This window comes from Podarcis muralis, chromosome 7 (genome assembly GCF_964188315.1).
Source record: "Podarcis muralis chromosome 7, rPodMur119.hap1.1, whole genome shotgun sequence".
Lineage (NCBI taxonomy): Eukaryota > Metazoa > Chordata > Lepidosauria > Squamata > Lacertidae > Podarcis > Podarcis muralis.
In genome coordinates, this window is record NC_135661.1 from 24,906,406 (window position 1) to 24,926,447 (window position 20,042).

Here is a 20,042-nt window from a genome sequence, read left to right on the forward strand (position 1 = left end):
GCAAATCTCCTAAGATGATGTTGTTCATGGACATGGCTCCACTGCCTGTTACAGCTAGTAGCTACCGGTTGACTTATCCTCTTATGCAAAGGTTTAGGAGCAGAGGAAGCTTCCTTGTACTGAGCCAGGCCTTTGGCTCATCTCGTTCAGTATTCCCTGTTCTGACTGGCATACCCTCTCCAGGCTATCAGGCAGGAAGTCTTTCCCAGCCTTAACCTGGAGATGCCATTGAGGATTGAACCCAGGACCTTTTGCATGCAAAGCAGATGCTCTACCACTGAGCCACGACCCTTTGTGTAGATAGCTACCATCACACCGGGTGGAAATGACTTGCGTAGGCTGCTGGTGCACCATGTGCAGCTGCTTCTTGTTTGCCGTAAGCCTACTGCCTATTTTAATTTCCATGGTCGGCAGGAATAAGAAATAAATCAACAGATACATGGACTTAAGAGGTCTCTGTCTGTGCTTCTCTTTTTCTAGGGCTGCCAGCGGATTGTTGAGGACTGGCAGAGGATACTTATGGTCCGGTCCCTTGTCGTTAACCCCCACGAGGACATGAGGACTTGGCTCAAGTACGCCAGTTTGTGCGGCAAGAGTGGGCGGCTGGTGAGTGTGTCTTGCAACTCCAGCAGGTATGAGAACAGGAAAAAGAGTTGGACGCAAAAATTCACAGTAACCTTCCCCCACCCCTCCTCTTTTCTGTTTATTCAAGGCTTTGGCTCATAAGACCCTCGTGTTGCTTCTTGGGGTTGACCCGTCCCGGCAGTTGGATCACCCGTTGCCAACTGTTCATCCTCAGGTGACCTACGCATACATGAAGCACATGTGGAAAAGTGCCCGCAAGGTAAAAATGTTGGAAAGAATTTCGAAAATGCTTTTCTCCCTCTTGCTGATAACTCCTGTTTCCTAGGACTGCTGCAGTGCAAGGAGCAAAATGCACAAGGTTCTTCTCCCTTCCTTGCCCAGCCACCTTTTCTGGTTTCGAAGTGGATGACTCTCCACCATGTCCCAGCATTTTCTATACCCTTGTGTGTGTTGTGTCAGTGGTCAGTAAAGAAACAAGCAAACACACCAGGCAAACCAGAAAAGGGTTTAGGGGTGGGGCTTTTTTGCACAGACAAAACATCTCTGCAGACTTAGATACCCAGCCAACAAACAGCTGGAGAATGCACAGGGCTATGTAAGGCCAAATCACTTGGCTTTGCAGGGGCACGGCCGAGTCTCTTTGGCACAGCCATGTGAGGGGAATTTACATAATCAAATCCAATAAACCTCAGTCTGGATCCCTTCTTATTCCTGTTTAATATATGGTAAAGTCTCTCTTTTAGTCCTGAATGTGCTGCCACGTCATTCCTTCTATTCAGTGCCCCCACCCCAAACCCATCTTGGTTTTTGCCGACTGTGGAGGCTAAAGCTCTTATAATTGTATGGCTCAGCTGCACACCTTCTGAAATGCAGAAAGGGCCACCCCACCAACGGCTAATCTTTTGACTATTTTTGAATTGGACAGGTTTACATCCGTGCTTTTCTTGTAGCCAGCTCAACTCACAGTGGGGGGAAATTGAAGCAACCTTGCATGTTTGTGTGTGTGTGTGTGTGTGTGTGTGTGTGTGTGTGTGTAAACCGCATCAAGTATTAATGTAACACCTTAAGAAATAATAATAATCTAGGAATCCTTGAATTTTCAGAAGAAGTTGTAAATTTGTACAAGCTAAGCTCATTGAGAGGGAAGAGGGGGTAGGTGGCATTGCTGAAAGGGTCTTGTGCCTCACCTATGGTGTAGTTATGGAGGTGTAGGTGCGTGCGTGCGTGCGTGCCCTTTGCACTAGGGATGGGTGCTGAGAACCAGAAGACACTATATCCGGCATTAAGATTCTTCCCAGGGCACCCTTGTTACCAGTCCTGCTCAGAGCCCTCCTCAAGTGCCTTTGCCTGGCCTGGAATGTGTTCTTGTACTGCGATGATAATGCTTGCTTGCCTGGATGGAGGGTGGTTTTTTTTTGTGTGTGTGTGTTTGTGTGTGTGTGTGCGCACACACACACACACACACACACACACACACACACAGAAACTCCTGTCTTTTACATGACTGGAATGTAGCTGAATGCTGCTCCGCCCATGTTTGCCTCTGGCCACACTTACCAATGGAATGTCACCCCCAGAGGGTTTGCCCATGAGGGAACACAGCAGCCCTCAGGCTGAGAATGATTCCTTTACACTTCCACAGAAGTGCAGGAGGAAATCCACTTTCGTTATGTAGCTTTAATGAATTGTTAGGGCATGTCCAAAGAATCTTTGCCTTCTCTTTCTGGCTTGGGTACAGAAGTGTACCCATGAGAGGAGAGACGGGAAGAAAATGGTGATGTTCATCTTCCTCTTTAGTGCAAAAGCTGCTCTGCATGGCACAGATGAATTACCAGCTTGGTGTGTGATTGCTAGCTCGTTTTCCCCTATTGTTTCCAAGGCTTTAAAAAAAAAAATCCACTTTTTTTTTTAAAGAAACAAGCTGACAGCTTGTATGAAGGAAAGTGAGACCTTGAATCACTTTATCATTTACTGGCTAGGACATCTGACAAATGGCTGGAAATCAGGCTTGAGATGGAAGAGGAGAGAGAGAAAATGCCTTGGGTTGTGTCAAACTATGACCTACTCAGAGGAAATCCGCTGAAATCAATGGACCTAAGTTAGCCATGCCTATTTATATGGGTCTGCTCTGAGTAGGGCCCACATTGGATACAACCCAATGATTCCTGGTATGTGTATTAGCTGCAAAGTCCCCCCTTTGTCAATGCTTGATAACAGCCTAGCAATGCACTTCAAAGCACACATGCATTCATTTTGCAGATCGACGCGTTCCAGCACATGCAGCACTTTGTTCAGACCATGCAGCAGCAGGCTCAGCATGCCATCGCGACTGAGGATCAGCAGCACAGGCAGGAGCTCCACAAGCTCATGGCACGGTCAGTACCTTCCTTCCCCCGAGGCTCAGCAACCAGGCCAGAAGCAGTGACATGCTGAAGGCTGCAGATAGCACAAGTGTCGGCCGATGGCCTGACCAGCTGAAACCATGCACACTCTGGATGAAACAGCTCTCTCGACATCAGTAACCTGTGCTAGTAGCCACAAGAAGCTTGCTATTCCCAGAGCTCTACCATTCCAGCACTGTTAGCACCATTTATTCTGCTTTCGTTTGATAACATCATTGTGCCAGCTGCACAGCAGAGACCACTTTGCCGTGTTTTCCGCATTATGTAAGTAATCCTTACTGCAAGGATGGGGAAGCTGTGGTTCTTCAGCTTTTGTCGGACTCCCATCTAGCCATCCCACCAGCATGACCAGCCTTCAAAGATGCTGGGAATTGTTGCCCAAGAAATATCTGTAGGGTTCCTTCACCTGAGTTACGTGCACCGACCTCCTGAAGCCTCCGCTAATAAGATGAGGCATGATTTTCAGGGTGCTTAAAATGAAAAGAGATGGTAAAAGAATTCTGAGAGGGTCTCCACAAACCAAGTGAATGGGCAGTAAAACAGCAAATGCACTTCAGTGTAAACAAGTGTGAGGCTGAATGCTGGAAGATTCAGGGCAGGCAGAAGAAAGCACTTCTTCACACAGCGCATAGTTAAACTGTGGAACAATGCTCCCACGAGCAGCGATGACCACCAACTTGGATTCTTTAATAGAGAATTAGTGGGGTAGGAGAGATGAAAAGAATGCCAATATATTTCACATCACATCTAGCAACCCATGTGTCCCTTTGGTTTCAGGTTAGTTAGTTAGTACAGGGGTTCAGTTCAGTTAGCACATGGGTAGACGGATCTGAAAAGCCTGGGACCCAAATTGTCATGGTCCTCTAGCAGCTATGACGGCTCATTTGCCAGAAGTAATGTATTTAGCGTTAACTCTGGAAGTATATACTTGATTCTGACCAAACTACTACTCCTGGCATATGCTCTCAGGTGTTTCCTGAAACTGGGCGAGTGGCAGCTGAACCTGCAAGGTATCAATGAGAGCACTATCCCCAAGGTCCTGCAGTACTACAGTGCCTCCACAGAGCATGACCGCAATTGGTACAAGGTAAGCAAAAGGTTCCCATGTCGCCCAGAGTAACAGCAGCGCTTCTGGTGGCGCCTGTCAGTTCAGGATACAAAACACTTAAGCACCTCTGCCTGCCACCTTTTGCAGCAGAGTGTTGGCTTGGGGATCAGCAGGGACGTTGTTTATTGGCTATTCTAATGCACGCGCACCCACACCCGGCAGGCTTGGCACGCATGGGCAGTCATGAATTTTGAGGCCGTCCTCCACTACAAGCATCAGAACCAGGCCAGGGACGAGAAGAAGAAACTTCGCCATGCCAGCGGAGCCAGTGTCACCAGTGCCAACACAGAGGGCAGCAACAGCGAGAGCGAGACAGAGAGCACCGAAAACAGCCCCGTCCCATCTCCCGTGCAGAAGAAAGTCATGGAGGTACAATCCAATTGTTTCCCCTTTGGCTCTCCAGGCCCAGTGGGCTGTGTGTCCAGCTAGTTCCCCTTCCTTTCATCCTTCCAATTGATATGCACCAAGAGTGGGGAAGCTGTGGCACTCTAGATGTTGGCAAAACACCCGCCGGCCCAGGGTCGGGGATGGTGGGCATTGTAGCACAGCAGCATCAGTGGGGACACAGGTTCCCTATCCCTGGCTTGGCTGTCACTTGCTTTCATGCGGAGTAACCTGCAAAACGTTTGTTCCCTGGCAGGACTTGTCCAAAACACTCCTGATGTACACTGTTCCAGCAGTGCAGGGTTTCTTCCGGTCCATCTCTCTGTCACGAGGAAACAATTTACAGGATACCCTCAGGTGAGGATTCCCCCCCCCCCCAAAAAAAATGGGCCCTTGTGCAGTGGCAGTGAATCAATGCTGCCCTTGCCCTGTTTATTTTGATGGGGACTCTCCACCACCAGAGGCAGTGCACCTCTGAATTGCTAGAAAGCACACGTGGGGAGAGAACTGCTCTTGCACTCAGGTCCTGCTTGCTGGCTTCCCACTAGGGCATCTGGTTGGGCACTGTAAGAACAGGATGCTGGACTAAGTGGGGCACTGCCCTGATCCAGCTGCAGGACTCTTCTTGCATTCTTATGAGCCTGACGTGTTTTGATCTTCTTTCCTTAGAGTCCTTACTCTATGGTTCGACTACGGCCACTGGCCAGAAGTCAATGAGGCATTGGTAGAAGGGGTGAAGGCCATCCAGATTGATACCTGGTTACAGGTAAGGGACTGGTTTCTTGTGAGCATCCTTTGTATTATTTAGACCTAAGTACAACAGCGAACTAAAGAAAATAATCCATGGTCATATCTGGATTTCCCAAGCTCCATCATTCAAAACCTGAATTTGTTATTCTGCCATTTTTCCTTTGCTTGTCTTAGCTTTGTATGAAATAAGAGCATCTTTTGAGAAATGTCTGAGTTCATTCCCCACCCCCACCCCTTACCTCTCTTGTCCTCTAAAATCAGGTTATCCCTCAGCTCATTGCTAGAATCGACACCCCTCGTCCTTTGGTGGGCCGACTTATTTACCAGCTTCTCACAGATATTGGCAGGTACCACCCACAGGTAAGCACTCCTGCTTTCTTTTCCCACCAGCAACCCCCCCCCCCAAAAAAAAACCCTCGTTGAGGCTCCAGACTGTAAACAAACTCCGGTTTTATAAATTGCTGCTTTCTGATACTTTAGGCTTTGATCTACCCACTGACTGTCGCTTCAAAGTCAACCACAACGGCCCGTCACAATGCCGCCAACAAAATCTTGAAGAATATGTGCGAACACAGCAACACACTAGTCCAGCAGGCCATGATGGTGAGTGTTACATGCATGCACACATTTTGCTTCTCCTTCCACCCTGTGCAACATTCCAGGTTGGGGCATTCATTTAGGTATTTACCCCTCTTTGTCTATAACCTCAGTGGTGGGTTGTATTGTTTTAATTAATATATCCCTCTGCTTTGCAATTTGGTCGACAAGAGTAACCATTATGAGCTTCTCTTTGTCTTCCCCTTTGTACTCAAAAACATTCCTAATTATGGTTTTGCAAGGATTGATCTGCCTGACTCTTAGGGAGTTGTGTGTGCTATTTATTTTAACACTCTTCCCTTTGTATTCTGAAATGATTCTAATTACAGTTTCAGCAAGGATTGATCCACTTGACTCTTCTGTCTGAGAATGTGTGTGATCTTTTTCTTTAATGCTAGCATACAGAATTTCAAAGAGGGTGATTGGGGGCCGGAACCAGTGGGCTGGTACTTCTTTATTTGCTTATAGTTGAATTTTGGGATTCAATTGCATAGGATGTAGTGGTTGCCACCAGCCTGAATGCCTTTAAAAGAGAATTAAGTAAAATCATGGTGGGTGAGGCTAGTTGCTACTAGCTACAATAGCTATCTACTGTATGTTCTGCCTCCATGATCAGAGGCCGTATCACTGCGGATATCAGCTGCTGGAAGACACAGGTGGGGAGAACTCTGTTGCAAGCTCCCCCAAAAGGATCTGGGAAGCTACTGTGAGAACAGGATGCTATCTCTTCTGCAGCAGAAGCAGCAATCTCTAGAATGCACCAGCAACCCCTCCCTTCAATCAAGTTATTAAACAGAGATTGGATGGCCGTTTGTCAGGGCTGTGATTCCTGCATTTCAGCAAAGGTGGTTTTAGAGTAGCACAACTGGTGCAGTGCTGTAGAATGGAGCATTAGAGACAGTGTGGGTGCAGAATTTAAGAGTTGCAAAGGGCAACGCTGAAATTTGAGAGCCTAAAGGCTGCCACTGATTGCAGGAAGTTGAACTAGATGACCCTTGGGGAACCTTCCAACCCTCTGATTCAAAGTGGAGGCTGCTCCCTCCTTCCACCCGACCTGAGCTACAACCATGCCATGTGCTTCCAGCAACAGTTGCGGAAAACCAGGCATCTTTCATTTCCTTCTGCCTCACCGTGTGTTCTTCCTCCCCCCCCCCCTCACCCCGCATAGTAGTGAACTTGTGGAACTCGCTGCCATAAAAATGTGGCAACGGCCACCAGCTTAGATGGCTTTAAAAGGCACATTTGTGAAGGGTAAGGCAACCAGTGGCTACGGTCGTGGTGGTCATGTGCTGCCTCCGGAAACAATGGCAGTGTGCCTCTGAATTGCTGGTGCCTGGATCACAATGGCAAGAGTCAACTGATTGGTCACTGTGGGAAATGGAGTGCTGGACTAGATGGGCTTGTGGCCTGATCCAGCAGCCAGGCTCTTTTTACATTCTTAGCCAGGCTTCCTCAACCTCGGCCCTCCAGATGTTTTGAGACTACAATTTCCATCATCCCTGACTAGCTAGGGTCCTGCTAGCTAGGGACCATGGGAGTTGTAGTCCAAAAACATCTGGAGGGCCGAGGTTGAGGAAGCCTGTTTTTAGCTCCCCCCACCGAAAGTCCCTGTCCTTCTCTCCCTGAACCCCGCTTTCAAAGTCAAATGGTTAAAGAAAACACGTGAGCTCACAGGTGCATGAACATCAGGGAGAGGCAGAAAGTGAGAGAGAAATGTTTCTTTTTTTTTTATTAAATATTTTTATTGCATTTTTTAAGAAAAGAAAGTCACCAAACATATAACAAAGAAAATATAAAGAAGAAAAAATAGAAAATCACAGCCTTTCATACATTTTTTCATAACCCTCTGGACTTCCTCACGTCTCCCTTTCCTGCGTTCTCCGGACAAAAGTTATGTTCCGCAATTTATTACCTTATTTCAGATCTTATGTTCTAATTCTGATGTGTTATGCCTCTAGTAAGAGAGAAATGTTTCTTCACTGAATGCTGCTCTGGGAGACTTTCTTGGATGGAGAGTGGAAGCAAAATGCGTTAAATAAATAGAACTGTATAATTTGGTACAGTAGGCTCATATGCTCACATGCTGATGTTGGGATTGCACAACGTAGCACCACAGTGTTTTAAGATGCTCCTTAAGCTCCCTCTTGTGGTCAGTCAGAAGTACTATTAACCCCTGCAACAGATAATGTCTCTTGCTAGCCTTGATGATGATATTATTATTATTATTATTATTATTATTATTAGAATTTATATACCTCCCTATACCCGGAGTTTTTGATATGGAACACAGAGAGTTGTGTGTCTGTGTGGTATAGAGAACCTGACTTGTGTGTTTGGAAAGTTGCCTTGTGTACAAAGGTAGGAGTCACATCAGTTGTGCCACTGGCCCTGCCCACTGTGTTATGTAGACCCCAGGAAGTGGCTCTGAAGGGTGTGGCCCTCTGGCTAAAATAAGGTTCCCCACCCCAAGTTGTCCCAAGATAACAGGGCTGGGGAACACACACAAAGACACCCCAACCTGAAAACTGCTGCCGCCAAAGGTTCAGGTGGGCCCTTGTCTGTATACAAGGCAGTGATTTCCATCATGTGTTTCATTCAGGTGAGCGAAGAACTGATCCGTGTGGCCATCCTCTGGCATGAGATGTGGCACGAGGGGCTGGAGGAGGCGTCGCGTCTCTATTTTGGAGAGAGGAACGTCAAGGGGATGTTTGAAGTGCTGGAGCCCCTTCATGCCATGATGGAGCGTGGGCCTCAGACTCTTAAGGAAACTTCCTTCAACCAGGTATGAAAATGAGAGTTCAGGACTGCCAATATCTGCTGCAAGTCCAAGTCCAAGTCCACAAAGCAAGAATTGTGAGCGGTTCACATTAGGAACGTTATAATCCTGAAATGAGCAGCCTCACTAAATAAGCACACACATGGTTACTCCAGGTATTTTGGATGCTACAACTCTATCAGCCCTGACCATTGACCCTGCTGGCTGGCCCCAACAAAACCTGCAATACACAAACAACTAATCACAAGGTGTTTCAGCCTCTTTGCTTCATGGGTCGGTCTTTTGGAAGTAGCAAGTTATAAGAAGCTGGCCCCGGTTGAAGATTAGGGGAAGAAAGAAAAACAAAATACCTTGTAGGTTGAGGCAGACTTGCCCACCTTTTGTGAAGGAATTTAGCACAATTGAGTACTGTGTCAGTACAACCCCTCAGCAGTCTCTGCACTAGTCGGCAACCATAGAGTGATGGGCTAATTTTTCTCCTTGCTCGGCAGGCTTACGGCAGAGATCTGATGGAGGCCCAGGAATGGTGCAGGAAATACATGAAATCAGGAAATGTGAAGGACCTCACCCAAGCCTGGGATCTCTATTATCACGTGTTCAGGCGCATCTCTAAGCAGCTGCCTCAGGTAAGCTGAGAGGCACAGGGTTTTTCCCCTTGGGGGTGGGGGTGGGATCTACCATTGGCAACCATTCAACAGGCACTTCAAACTGCCTGTATTAAAATGCCATACTTTTGTCTACCCGCTTTGCCTTTTTGCTGGCAGCTGACTTCCTTGGAGCTCCAGTACGTCTCGCCCAAACTCCTGATGTGCCGAGATTTGGAGCTAGCAGTCCCAGGGACATACGACCCAAACCAGCAAGTCATCCGCATCCAGTCTATTGCACCATCGTTGCAAGTCATCACGTCCAAACAGAGGCCAAGGAAATTAACCTTAATGGGTAAGAAATTGACTTTTTTTTTTCAATGGGTGAAGAAGCACACATACCTTCTTCCCAGCTTTAGTTTCAAGTCTCTCTGTCTGTTTTTCTCTCTGGTGTTCTGATGATCACTGATTTAGAGGGGGAATGATGGGAGGGGGAATAGATGTACTCATAAACTGTACAATTCATGGGTTTATCAGTAGCCAAAGTAGCTAAAGAAGGGGTGAAGAACTTCTGGTCCTGGGACCAAATGCAGTCTTCCAGCCTCTTGGGACTCTCCCCAGGTGTCCCTCACCTGCCTACTTTCCCCAAGTATTTTTGCTGACTGTAATTAATGCTGACTGGGGATGCGGGTGGCGCTGTGGGTTAAACCACAGAGCCTAGGACTTGCCGATCAGAAGGTCGGAGGTTCGAATCCCCGCAACGGGGTGAGCTTCTGTTGCTCGGTCCCTGCTCCTGCCAACCTAGCAGTTCGAAAGCATGTCCAAGTGCAAGTAGATAAATAGGTACCGCTCTGGCAGGAAGGTAAACGGCGCTGTACGCTCTGGCAGGAAGGTAAACAGCGCTGTACGCTGGCTCCCTCGGCCAGTAAAGCAAGATGAGCGCCACAACCCCAGAGTCGGCCACAACTGGACCTAATGGTCAGGGGTCCCTTTACCTTTTAATGTGCCCTTGAGCTCCAGTAATGCCTTTTGCTAACATGGGTAGACAGAGATGGTTGTGTGAGTTTGTGTAGAAACCAGCCTACTGTACACTATTCAAGGTAAATAAATGCATTCATTGTTCCACCCACTTTTGCCTCTGGCCCCTCCTACCACTGGGATATGGCCCCTCCAGAGGGTTGGCCAGAAGGGGTGTGTGAGGCCTCTGTCAGTTTCCCCCCAGTATGCAGAAGTGGTTGATGTCTTCGTCCCCAAAACCTTTTAAAGCTTTTTCCTCTGTTACACTTGCTGATAATCATGTATCCAGCCAAAGTGCCCTGGTTTTTCTCTGATGTGTGGGCAACTTGTTCTTAATCATTGTTCATTAAGTGTCTGTTTACTTTTTATCATGTATATATAAAAAAAGTTCAGCTGGCTTATGCGTGATAAGACAGACAAATTGTTATGGATGCTTTAGTTGAGATTCCTGCATTGCAGGGGGTTGGATAAGATGACCCTTGGGGTTCCTTCCAGCTCTGTGATTCTTTGAGGCAAGCCTGCTAGCACTTTTTGAACTGACCAGAAGTAGCTTAACAAGAGCAGAATGATTTGAGTTTTTATTTGACCAGAAGAATACTGAAAGAAATGGAATGGAAAGCAATGCCATGCAAGACATGGTACAAGAGAAAGAGAGCACAAAACTTTTATTTTATTTCATGAAATGTATATACTATTTGATTGTTGAGGGAGAGAAACCCTCAATTTGACTAGGGGGCATATTCATACCCAGCTCCCTCCAAACCTTCATCTGAGTTTACACAACTTAAGAAACCTTCTCCTTTTCTCATACAGGTAGCAACGGGCACGAATTTGTCTTCCTTCTGAAGGGCCATGAAGATCTGCGTCAGGATGAAAGAGTGATGCAGCTTTTTGGCCTTGTGAACACTCTGCTAGCCAACGACCCAACATCCCTGCGTAAAAACCTCAGGTGTGTTGAAGGAAGCCCGGTTGTTGGAATGAGTGTATTTTCAATAAAGCTGAGGCAGGCAATTTTTCAAAAGTTGAATATCCTTCTCCCTCTGGTTCCAGCATCCAAAGATATGCAGTTATTCCACTTTCTACAAACTCGGGGCTTATTGGCTGGGTGCCCCACTGTGACACTCTGCACGCACTCATCCGAGACTACCGAGAAAAGAAGAAGATTCTGCTCAACATTGAACACCGCATCATGCTGAGGGTAAGGCTGGGCCTGCAATAGAAGATTCTAAGTTCTTCACAGGGGGGAAGAGTTAAGGTTGCCTTTGGAGCTCTTACGTAGAAAAGAACCATAGCTCAGTGGTAAAGCACATGTTTTAATCCTTGACAACCCATGTTAGGTCTATAAGAGACTTCAGACTGAAACCATGGAGAACTGCTGCCAGTCAGTGTAGACATTACAGAGCTGGATGGACCCAATGGTCTAGCTTGGTATACGGCAGCTTCTTATGTTCCCTTCCTGTACTTCGTAAAAATGTATCTTCTTGTGTCTCCTTGAGAAACATGGTAGCTGTTAAATGTTGTCTTTCTCCAATTATTTTCAGATGGCTCCTGATTACGATCACCTCACTCTGATGCAGAAGGTGGAGGTGTTTGAACATGCTGTTAATAATACAGCCGGGGATGATCTCGCCAAACTTCTTTGGCTGAAGAGTCCTAGCTCAGAGGTACAACAGGCTCTGAATGCTTTCTGAAGTACTTGCAGACTTAGATAAGGCATATTTCAATCAGTGAATGAAGAATGATAGAATACAACTGCTAGTTATCAAAGTTGCTACTTTATATTCCCTAGCGCTAGATATTGCATGTTCTGTGGTAGGTTGGTTCAATCTCAAACCATGGTTTGGAGAATTGGAAGCAAGTCTCAGGCTCACACACTCCAATTTACTCCCTTTGCTTCCTGGTTTAAGCAAGCCAATGTTTACTGTGACATTTGCACTAGGTAAACTTTGGTTTGCAGAACCCAGGAAATGAAGGGGGGGATTAGAACACAGGAAGGGTAATGAGAGGAAGGACAAATCTGAGACTTGTTTCCAGCCCTCTAAACTATCCAAGTGTGATAGAAAATACAAAGGCCTCAGGTTTAAAAAAATATGTGCCAGGCAAAATCACTTTGAGCTTGCTGCTAGCAAAAAATAAAAAGTAAAGCCTACATACGACTTGAAGAACAAAAGCTATAATCATAACAGCCACAGCTTGTGTTTCTGTGAATAGAAAAGGCTGGAAAGTGCCTGTTAACCTGACTGTGCATGAAATGTTCACAAACCTCATTGCAGAGAAGGACCTTTTATAGATGGTTGATGGTACTGAGAGAAAAGGAGCATCCCAGTGGACACTTGAGATTCATACCTGTGTGGGTTTGGAAGGGAATATATGGGGCGTGCAAATAGTTGTGCAAGAGAGCAGGGAAAGCTCTGACTGGATTTCACTTTAGGTTGTATCCAACTAAGTCCTACTCAGAGTAGACCCAAGTTTGTCATGTCCATTAATTTCACTGAGTCTACCCTGGGTCTAGTCCATGGATTTTAAAATATCCAGCCCAATCTCCGGTTGGCATTCCCTTGCATAAATTTAACAGTGGGGAATTTGTTCCTTAATACTGCCTCATCTCAAACCATTTCTCTGGCAAATACGTTTCACTCACATCTATGATCCATGTTCCTCTTTAGGTGTGGTTCGACAGAAGAACAAATTACACTCGGTCGTTAGCAGTGATGTCGATGGTTGGTTACATTTTGGGCCTTGGTGACAGGCAAGTGGAACTGAGCTCTTTTTCCCTTTTTAAAAAAATCCCATTCAATAATCAAAGCAATCATTGCACCTGGAGCAGGAGAAGCGGGCAATGAAATCTCAGGCTACTAGACATGATGACTGTGTTCTCCCTCTACTTTCAAAGGCATTATGCCTCTGAATGCTAGTTGCTGGAAACTGCAGGTGGGCAGAGTCCTGTTGTGCTCAGGTCCTGCTTGTGGGCTTCCCAGCAGAGGCATCTGGTTGGCCACTGTGAGACCAGGCTAGGTGGGCCATTGGCTTGATCCAGCAGACTCATCTTAAGTTCATATCCATGCCTTTGTCTCCTGGATCAGCTGCCAGGGCGTCAACCTACTTTTCTTGGTATAAAGTATTTCTACCCTTTTGACAAAAAGTGGCTTGCAACTGTTTAAAACAGGGGACCAGACCTGCAGCCCTCCACATGTTGTTGGGCTCCCTAAATCCCATCATCTTCCTTTGCAGGCTGGAGCTGAAATCTAACAACATTGGGAGACAGGGGGGCAGAGATTATTCACCCCTGGTTTAAAACAATATCGCAAGGAATACCATGTGCTAACAAAATAAGAACTATCTAAAATCTGCCATGCAGGAGATGAAATAGTGATAAGACAAGAGAAGAATGTGCATTTGCAGTGTTCTAGGGCCACAATCAAGGATCTGTTCCGACAGGACATAGAGGACCAAAGTAGTTTGTGGAGAATTGTTCACTAGTTATTCATTGTTCTGTTGCTTCGACAGGCATCCCTCCAACCTTATGCTCGACAGGCTGAGTGGCAAGATTCTGCACATTGACTTTGGAGACTGTTTTGAGGTAACACGATTCTGTTTTCAGAAAGCGGGGTGGAAGTTGGAAGTGTGAAGGCACAGCGGGTGGGAAGGAAGGAAGCTGAGAAATGTACATCCCTCCAGATGCTGCTGGACTACAGCTCCCATCATCCTTGACCACCAGGCATGCTGGCTGTTTGGGCTGCTGGAAGTTGGAGTCTAACAACCTCTGTGTTCCCAGTTCCTGAAGAAAGCCTTCCATAATGCACTGGGGGCCAAAACTGAAACAATATAGATGTTTTAATTTGCCCTTGAAAGCAGAGGTCTGTGTGTCTTTTGCAGCGGGGCTAATAGCAGCTGCTGCAGGAACATCATAAAGATCTATGAAATGGCATGAGGAAAAGGACTGGACTTCTCTCTCCCACCCTCCTCTTTTCCTAGCATCGCTGCCCTGATCCTACTCAGGTGGGATGGAGGAAGCCCACTTAATTTAAGTTAAAATTAAGTGCTGCCCCCTGCACTAATTTCTTTTGGCCTTAAGAATGCTGCCCCATCAGTGTAATAATAATAATAATTTTATTATTTATACCCCACCCATCTGGCTGTGTTTCCCCAGCCACACAACATATGTCTTAATTTAATTGCCTTTCTTCCATCCTGGTTCTAGGTGGCGATGACCAGGGAAAAGTTCCCTGAGAAGATTCCTTTCAGGCTGACAAGGATGCTGACAAACGCCATGGAGGTAAGCAGGAGGAGAAATGCCTCTTAACTGTGGAGCTACAATATGGGAAACATAAGGATGCCATCAAAAGACGATAGACATTTCCCCTTCTTCTTCAACAGACAATTAGTGCAGTTGTTTGTTTTCATTTGGAGCCGGGATGGGGAGCCTGTGACTCTCATCCTGGACTACAGTTCCCATCATCCCTGACCACTGGCCATGCTGACTGGGGCTGATGGGAGTTCAGGGGTTCTAACACATGGAGGGCCACAGGTTCCCCGTCCTTGGTTTGGAGGCTTATCAGGGGCTCTTGAACAAGAAGGGTCAGTCTGGTGCCGAGCTTTCCTGTTACTTACCTGCTATAGATTTTCCCTGTAATATAAGGCTGCAGCAGAGTGTTGTGTATGTTTTCGGAAGCAAATCATAAATAAATGCTTCCTCTCTTCTCTCTCCCCCTGCAGGTGACTGGCTTAGATGGAAACTACAGAATCACTTGCCACACTGTCATGGAAGTCTTGCGAGAACACAAAGATAGCGTCATGGCTGTGCTGGAAGCCTTTGTCTATGACCCCTTGCTGAACTGGAGGCTGATGGATAGTAAGTTTGCCTGGAGAATAAGAGAGAAGTGAGGCAGAAGATGACCAATTTAGGCATCCAGTTGCCCTGGCCAACTTGTCTGCTGGACAGTTTGCTGCTGACTGCCCGTGGATGTGGAGCTACCATGGAGGGAGAGTGGTGGCCTTCATGCCCTGAGATAAATAATGGTAACTGGCTAGCTGCTGTAAGAAGCAGAATGTTGAACTAGACAAACTGACTGGTCTGATCCACCTAGGTTGATCTTATGGAGGAAGTCTGTCCCCAGACTTAGTTGTCTGGAACAGCAGCTGAACAAATCAAGGCCCATAAGGAAAACCTGCAATGCATTGAACCTTTCTTTTTCTGTCTCTTTTGCAGCAAACACAAAAGGCAACAAGCGATCACGGACACGGACGGACTCCTACTCTGCTGGCCAGTCAGTAGGTGAGTATTGGCCCAAACAGTGCTTTTTGTTGTTGTCCTTGTGTGCAGGATATCCTTCATTTAGGTAGAGCCAGAATAGTTTCCCCTTCCCTAATTAGACTACAAAAAGAAGGGAGCTTGGTGGGCCCAGGATTCCATGGCCAAACCCCTTCTGGTTTCTGAAATGGGGCATTGAACAGTTTTCTCTTTCCCCCTTCCTCATGGGAAATATGTTTATACTCAGGCAGGGTGGGGAGATGAGAGCACCAGGCAGGTACTAAAACAGAGGCTGCTTTGTTGCACCTAAGTGTGCTGCAGTGAAGCAGCTTTTCAGCTAAGGCTGATGCAATTCCCACAATCCAAACTAGTTAGCCCCTATAAAGCTGCTGGGTGGCAGAGGTGGGGAACCTTTTTTAACCTAAAGGCAGTGTTTCCTTGAGGGGGAAACCTTCCAGGAGCCATTTTTTGGTAGTGGATGGGGCAACAGTCAGTGACTCTTAGCTTTTGTACCAGCAGGGATAGTGAGAGGCGGAGAAGCTTGGGAGGGGCTGCATTTGGCCCCCAGGTCAGAGGCTTCCCTGTCTTGCTCTATGGGAACGCAGTGGCCAGTAACCAAAGCCAAGCTCTTACCAACATCCAGCATCCAAGCAGCAAAGTTATGGAAGGAATTGCATATTTGTCTTTTGGTCTGATCATCCCTCCCTCCTTCCCTCTTAGAGATGCTAGACAGTGTGGAGCTGGGTGAAACGGCCCACAAGAAAGCTGGGACCACGGTGCCTGAATCCATCCATTCCTTCAGTAAGTTTGGACTCCTTGAGGGAGCACTTGGGTCTTCTGTTCTGCTGCTGTTGGTGTTAAGGGCCCAAAATGTGGACTCCAAACTGCCTCTGATGGGGTAGAGTGGGCATAAAAAGAGCCCTGCTGAATCAAGGCCTAAAGGTCCATCTAGTCCAGCTTCCCATCTCCCAACCAGACGCCTTCCAAGGCATGAAGGCTGCAGTTCTCCCCCACTGGATCTTCACAGCACCAAGTTTGTTCAGAGCTAACCTGCCTCTGAAATTTTATTTCCATTTTTTAAAAAAATTTAAAGCAATGTCTTATTTAATAACCGTTGCATAGGCCTGTTCTCTGAATTTTTCTACACTTCTTTTTTCAGATCCATCTAAGCTAGTGGTCATCTCAACACCTTGGGGCAGCCAGTTCCTAATTCCATGCTGTGTGAAAAACATCCTGCATCTTCCACTCATTGGTTTTCATTGTGTGACCCAAAGTCCCAGTATCAGGAGAGAGGCCAAATATTCCTGTCACTCATAATACTATAGACCCCTGTCATATTCTCCTTTCAGTCATATTTCCCTCCCCCATTAAACTGAGAAGCCCCAAGTCCTATAACTTTTTTATTACAGGGCTGGTTCACCAACCTCTGATCAGTTTAGTTCTCTGAAGAAGCGGGTGGCCAGAACTGTACAAAAAAATACTTGTAACTCGCTTTTTTCTCCCTTCCAACCAGTGTCAGGGGCCGAGGGTTTTATACCACTGCTACACATTTATTTTAGGTTTCAGGTCTTAAGGTTATCCTTTCTCTTTTGTCTTTTTGCCTTCTAGTAGGGGACGGTCTTGTGAAACCAGAGGCTCTAAATAAAAAGGCTATACAGATTATCAACAGGGTCCGTGATAAACTCACTGGTAAGTAATGGCATATTCTGCAAAACACAAAAGATGAACATATACACTTATATTATATTTGAATTCAGGTGCTTTGTTGGTGCTTATTACTTACCTATTTATTTAGATAGAATCATAACTGTGTATGGATGGTGCTGTAGAAAAGAACAGGCCTCAGCCCCAATGAGCTTACAGTCTTAAAATTCAGTGCAACTGTGTAGGGGAGAGGAGGGAAGTGGGGGGGCAAGATGCTGAATCATGGGTTGGAGGAGGGCCACTAAACTGAAGCAGAGTACCTTTCCTCTCGGAAGAAAAAGAAAAGCCACTTCTTGGGAGGAGGAAAAGGCGTAGAGAATCCACTGTAGATGCTTATATACTTTATTTGGGTTGTCACCAAGGTTAGTCCTACTCAGAGTAGACCCTTGAAACTAATGGATCTAAGTTAGCAATGAGCATTAATTTCAGTGGGTCTGCTGTGAGAAGGACTTAGTTGGATACAACCTTTCATCTTTATCGAGTGTGGGGAACCTTTGCCCCTCCTGATTTCCCTGAACTGCAACCCATCAGCCACAGGAAGAAAGGCCACAGGGGTGCCGGGAGTTGTAGTTTAGTGACATGAGGAGGGTCAAAGGTTTCCCCTCACCTGGTCCTAACTATACACCATTCCACCTGTTTCTTTTATGTTTGGTTTTGTTCCAGAGCGACAGAAATGTGAAGGTGAGCTTGCGAGTCTCCTAATTATTTTCTCTCTCTCTCTCTCTCTCTCTGCAAAGGACGGGACTTCTCTCATGACGAAACACTGGATGTGCCCACACAAGTAGAACTTCTAATTAAGCAGGCTACCTCCCACGAGAACCTTTGTCAGTGCTACATTGGATGGTAAGTTTTGTAACTTCACAAACGGCCTACTGTTCACTCTTGTCCTATGAGATGCCCTAAGTGGGAAGCAAACAGAATGACTGGCTTTTCACCTTACTAGCCAATGAGGCCCAAGGAGCAGTGCTGGGAAGGAGAGGCAATTTCCATTCAATAGAAACAGAAGCAATTAGCAAAAGAACAATCAGGCGCTCCTTTCAAGTCCTTATCTGTTCCATACCTGATATAAACAGAAAAATCCAGGTCCTTGTCCCAATCAGCTTATAGTCCAAAATGTTGGCAGTTGACAAATCAATAGGAAGAGGTATTAGGTATGCTGAGGTTCAGATAATAAATTCATCTATTCTGGGTGTGGACTCTTTTGTCTTATTTCTGCATGCTTGTTTCTTCTTTGTAATATGAAGCAACTCCAGTGGTGTCGTGGTTGGAGTGTCAGACCAGGGTTCAAATCCCTTCTCAACTGAGTGGACTTGGGCCAGTCAGTCTTTCAGCCTAACCTACCTTACAGGGTTGTTGTGAGGATAAAATGGAGAAGAAGAGAGTAGTATATGCCACCTTGAACTCCTTAGAGAAAAGGTGGGATATACAGTGGTACCTCGGGTTAAGTACTTAATTCGTTCCGGAGGTCTGTCCTTAAGCTGAAACTGTTCTTAACCTGAAGCACCACTTTAGCTAATGGGGTCTCCTGCCAGGCCGCCGGAGCACAATTCCTGTTCTCATCCTGAAGCAAAGTTCTTAACCTGAGGTAATATTTCTGGGTTAGCGGAGTCTGCAACCTGAAGTGTCTGTAACCCGAGGTACCACTGTAAATGCAACAAGCAGACACACAAACCTGATGTCAGGGGTGGAGTGGGTGGGCATGCCTAGCCCAAAACCTGCAGGCCAAGTTTGGCCTGCAGAGCCAAGGTTCCCCAGCCCTGTTGTATGGGACATCCTGGCCAAATCATGAGCCAGTCTATCACATTTGTTCCTTTCTTCCCTTAGGTGCCCTTTTTGGTAACAGAAGACACACGGTGGAACATCCTTAGCCTTTCCTTCTCAAGGCTTCTCCGCTCCCAGCATGTTTCTTCTCAGAAGCTGAGAGGGGAACAAGGACTGTGTGGGCAGGGTGAGAATTGCCTTTCATCAAATACTTTGAACTGTAAATGAGAACTGTATATTAAAAGTTTGTTTTGAGCTGATTTGCAACTGCTGATGCGCGCTGGGCAGTAATGAAACACGACGGAGTATCCAGAGTGCTTTAAAAAGGAACTGATACTGACCAGATGTTGACTAATGTGGTCGCTGGGGGATGACTTGGCAAGAAAAAATTTAGGAGCGAGACTGTATTTTCAAGATAGAGGAAGTCAGTAACGTGGCCAAGTAGTAGTGAATTCACTTCCATGACCCAAGTGACCTTGATCAGGTTTTGGAAAGACACAGAGGCCTCTTTAGAACTGCAACCTATTGCTCGTTGCTTGACATAGCCCCAAGCAGATTGTGACTGACACTTGTGTTGGAAAACACAGTTGTAAGCATGTTTCTGGCTAAATGTGCATGGAAGAGCCCAAAGAAATTATGAGAGACTCTGTAGGAGCTGAACATCATAATTGGGTTGGGGATTGCAAGAGACAAGCTTGTGCCTCTGGGAAGTCTTCCAAACTCGCACAGAGCAAAGAGAGAAATGGGGGTGGGGGTGAGCATTAATGTTGAGCATAAAACCAGTGATGACGGGCCTGGAAGGGTATAAAAATGGGTGCTTGGAAAGCCTGGAGTGAACCCATAATGTCATGACTTCATTAATGAAACAAATATAAAGTACAATGCACAAAGACGTGTACTGATATTTAGATGCCATGTTGTAGTTGGATAATTTTTGTGCCAATAAATACACCAAACTGTGTGAAGCTGGATTCTGAATGTTTTCATCCATGACTGCATGACTCGGGACAGTGGGGAGCAAATGAGCAGGGAAACATTCCTATGCCAGTTCACATATTGTAATGGCAAGGGGCGGTACAGTCCTTGCAGAGGGGGAATGGATCACCTTGGTTTCACTTTCAGA

General features: G+C 46.3%; 1 protein-coding gene across 4 annotated transcripts in view; it reads left to right on the plus strand.

Annotated features, from left to right (window-relative positions):
* MTOR (mechanistic target of rapamycin kinase) overlaps positions 1-19,890 on the plus strand; it is a 98,795-nt gene extending 78,905 nt beyond the window's left edge. For all 4 annotated transcript variants that reach the window (XM_028740653.2, XM_028740655.2, XM_028740654.2 and 1 more), the window contains 24 exons: positions 481-606; positions 713-844; positions 2,845-2,960; positions 3,957-4,074; positions 4,258-4,464; positions 4,736-4,836; positions 5,149-5,245; positions 5,491-5,589; positions 5,710-5,832; positions 8,426-8,608; positions 9,094-9,228; positions 9,367-9,541; positions 11,017-11,152; positions 11,254-11,401; positions 11,745-11,867; positions 12,870-12,952; positions 13,711-13,783; positions 14,405-14,479; positions 14,920-15,055; positions 15,413-15,478; positions 16,175-16,255; positions 17,063-17,143; positions 17,896-18,001; positions 18,983-19,890. In XM_028740653.2, the coding sequence (XP_028596486.1) occupies positions 481-606; positions 713-844; positions 2,845-2,960; positions 3,957-4,074; positions 4,258-4,464; positions 4,736-4,836; positions 5,149-5,245; positions 5,491-5,589; positions 5,710-5,832; positions 8,426-8,608; positions 9,094-9,228; positions 9,367-9,541; positions 11,017-11,152; positions 11,254-11,401; positions 11,745-11,867; positions 12,870-12,952; positions 13,711-13,783; positions 14,405-14,479; positions 14,920-15,055; positions 15,413-15,478; positions 16,175-16,255; positions 17,063-17,143; positions 17,896-18,001; positions 18,983-18,998 (2,736 nt within the window). In that variant the 3' untranslated portion in view covers positions 18,999-19,890. The remainder of the gene's footprint in view (positions 1-480; positions 607-712; positions 845-2,844; positions 2,961-3,956; positions 4,075-4,257; positions 4,465-4,735; positions 4,837-5,148; positions 5,246-5,490; positions 5,590-5,709; positions 5,833-8,425; positions 8,609-9,093; positions 9,229-9,366; positions 9,542-11,016; positions 11,153-11,253; positions 11,402-11,744; positions 11,868-12,869; positions 12,953-13,710; positions 13,784-14,404; positions 14,480-14,919; positions 15,056-15,412; positions 15,479-16,174; positions 16,256-17,062; positions 17,144-17,895; positions 18,002-18,982) is intronic.
* Positions 19,891-20,042: the final 152 nt, after the last annotated feature.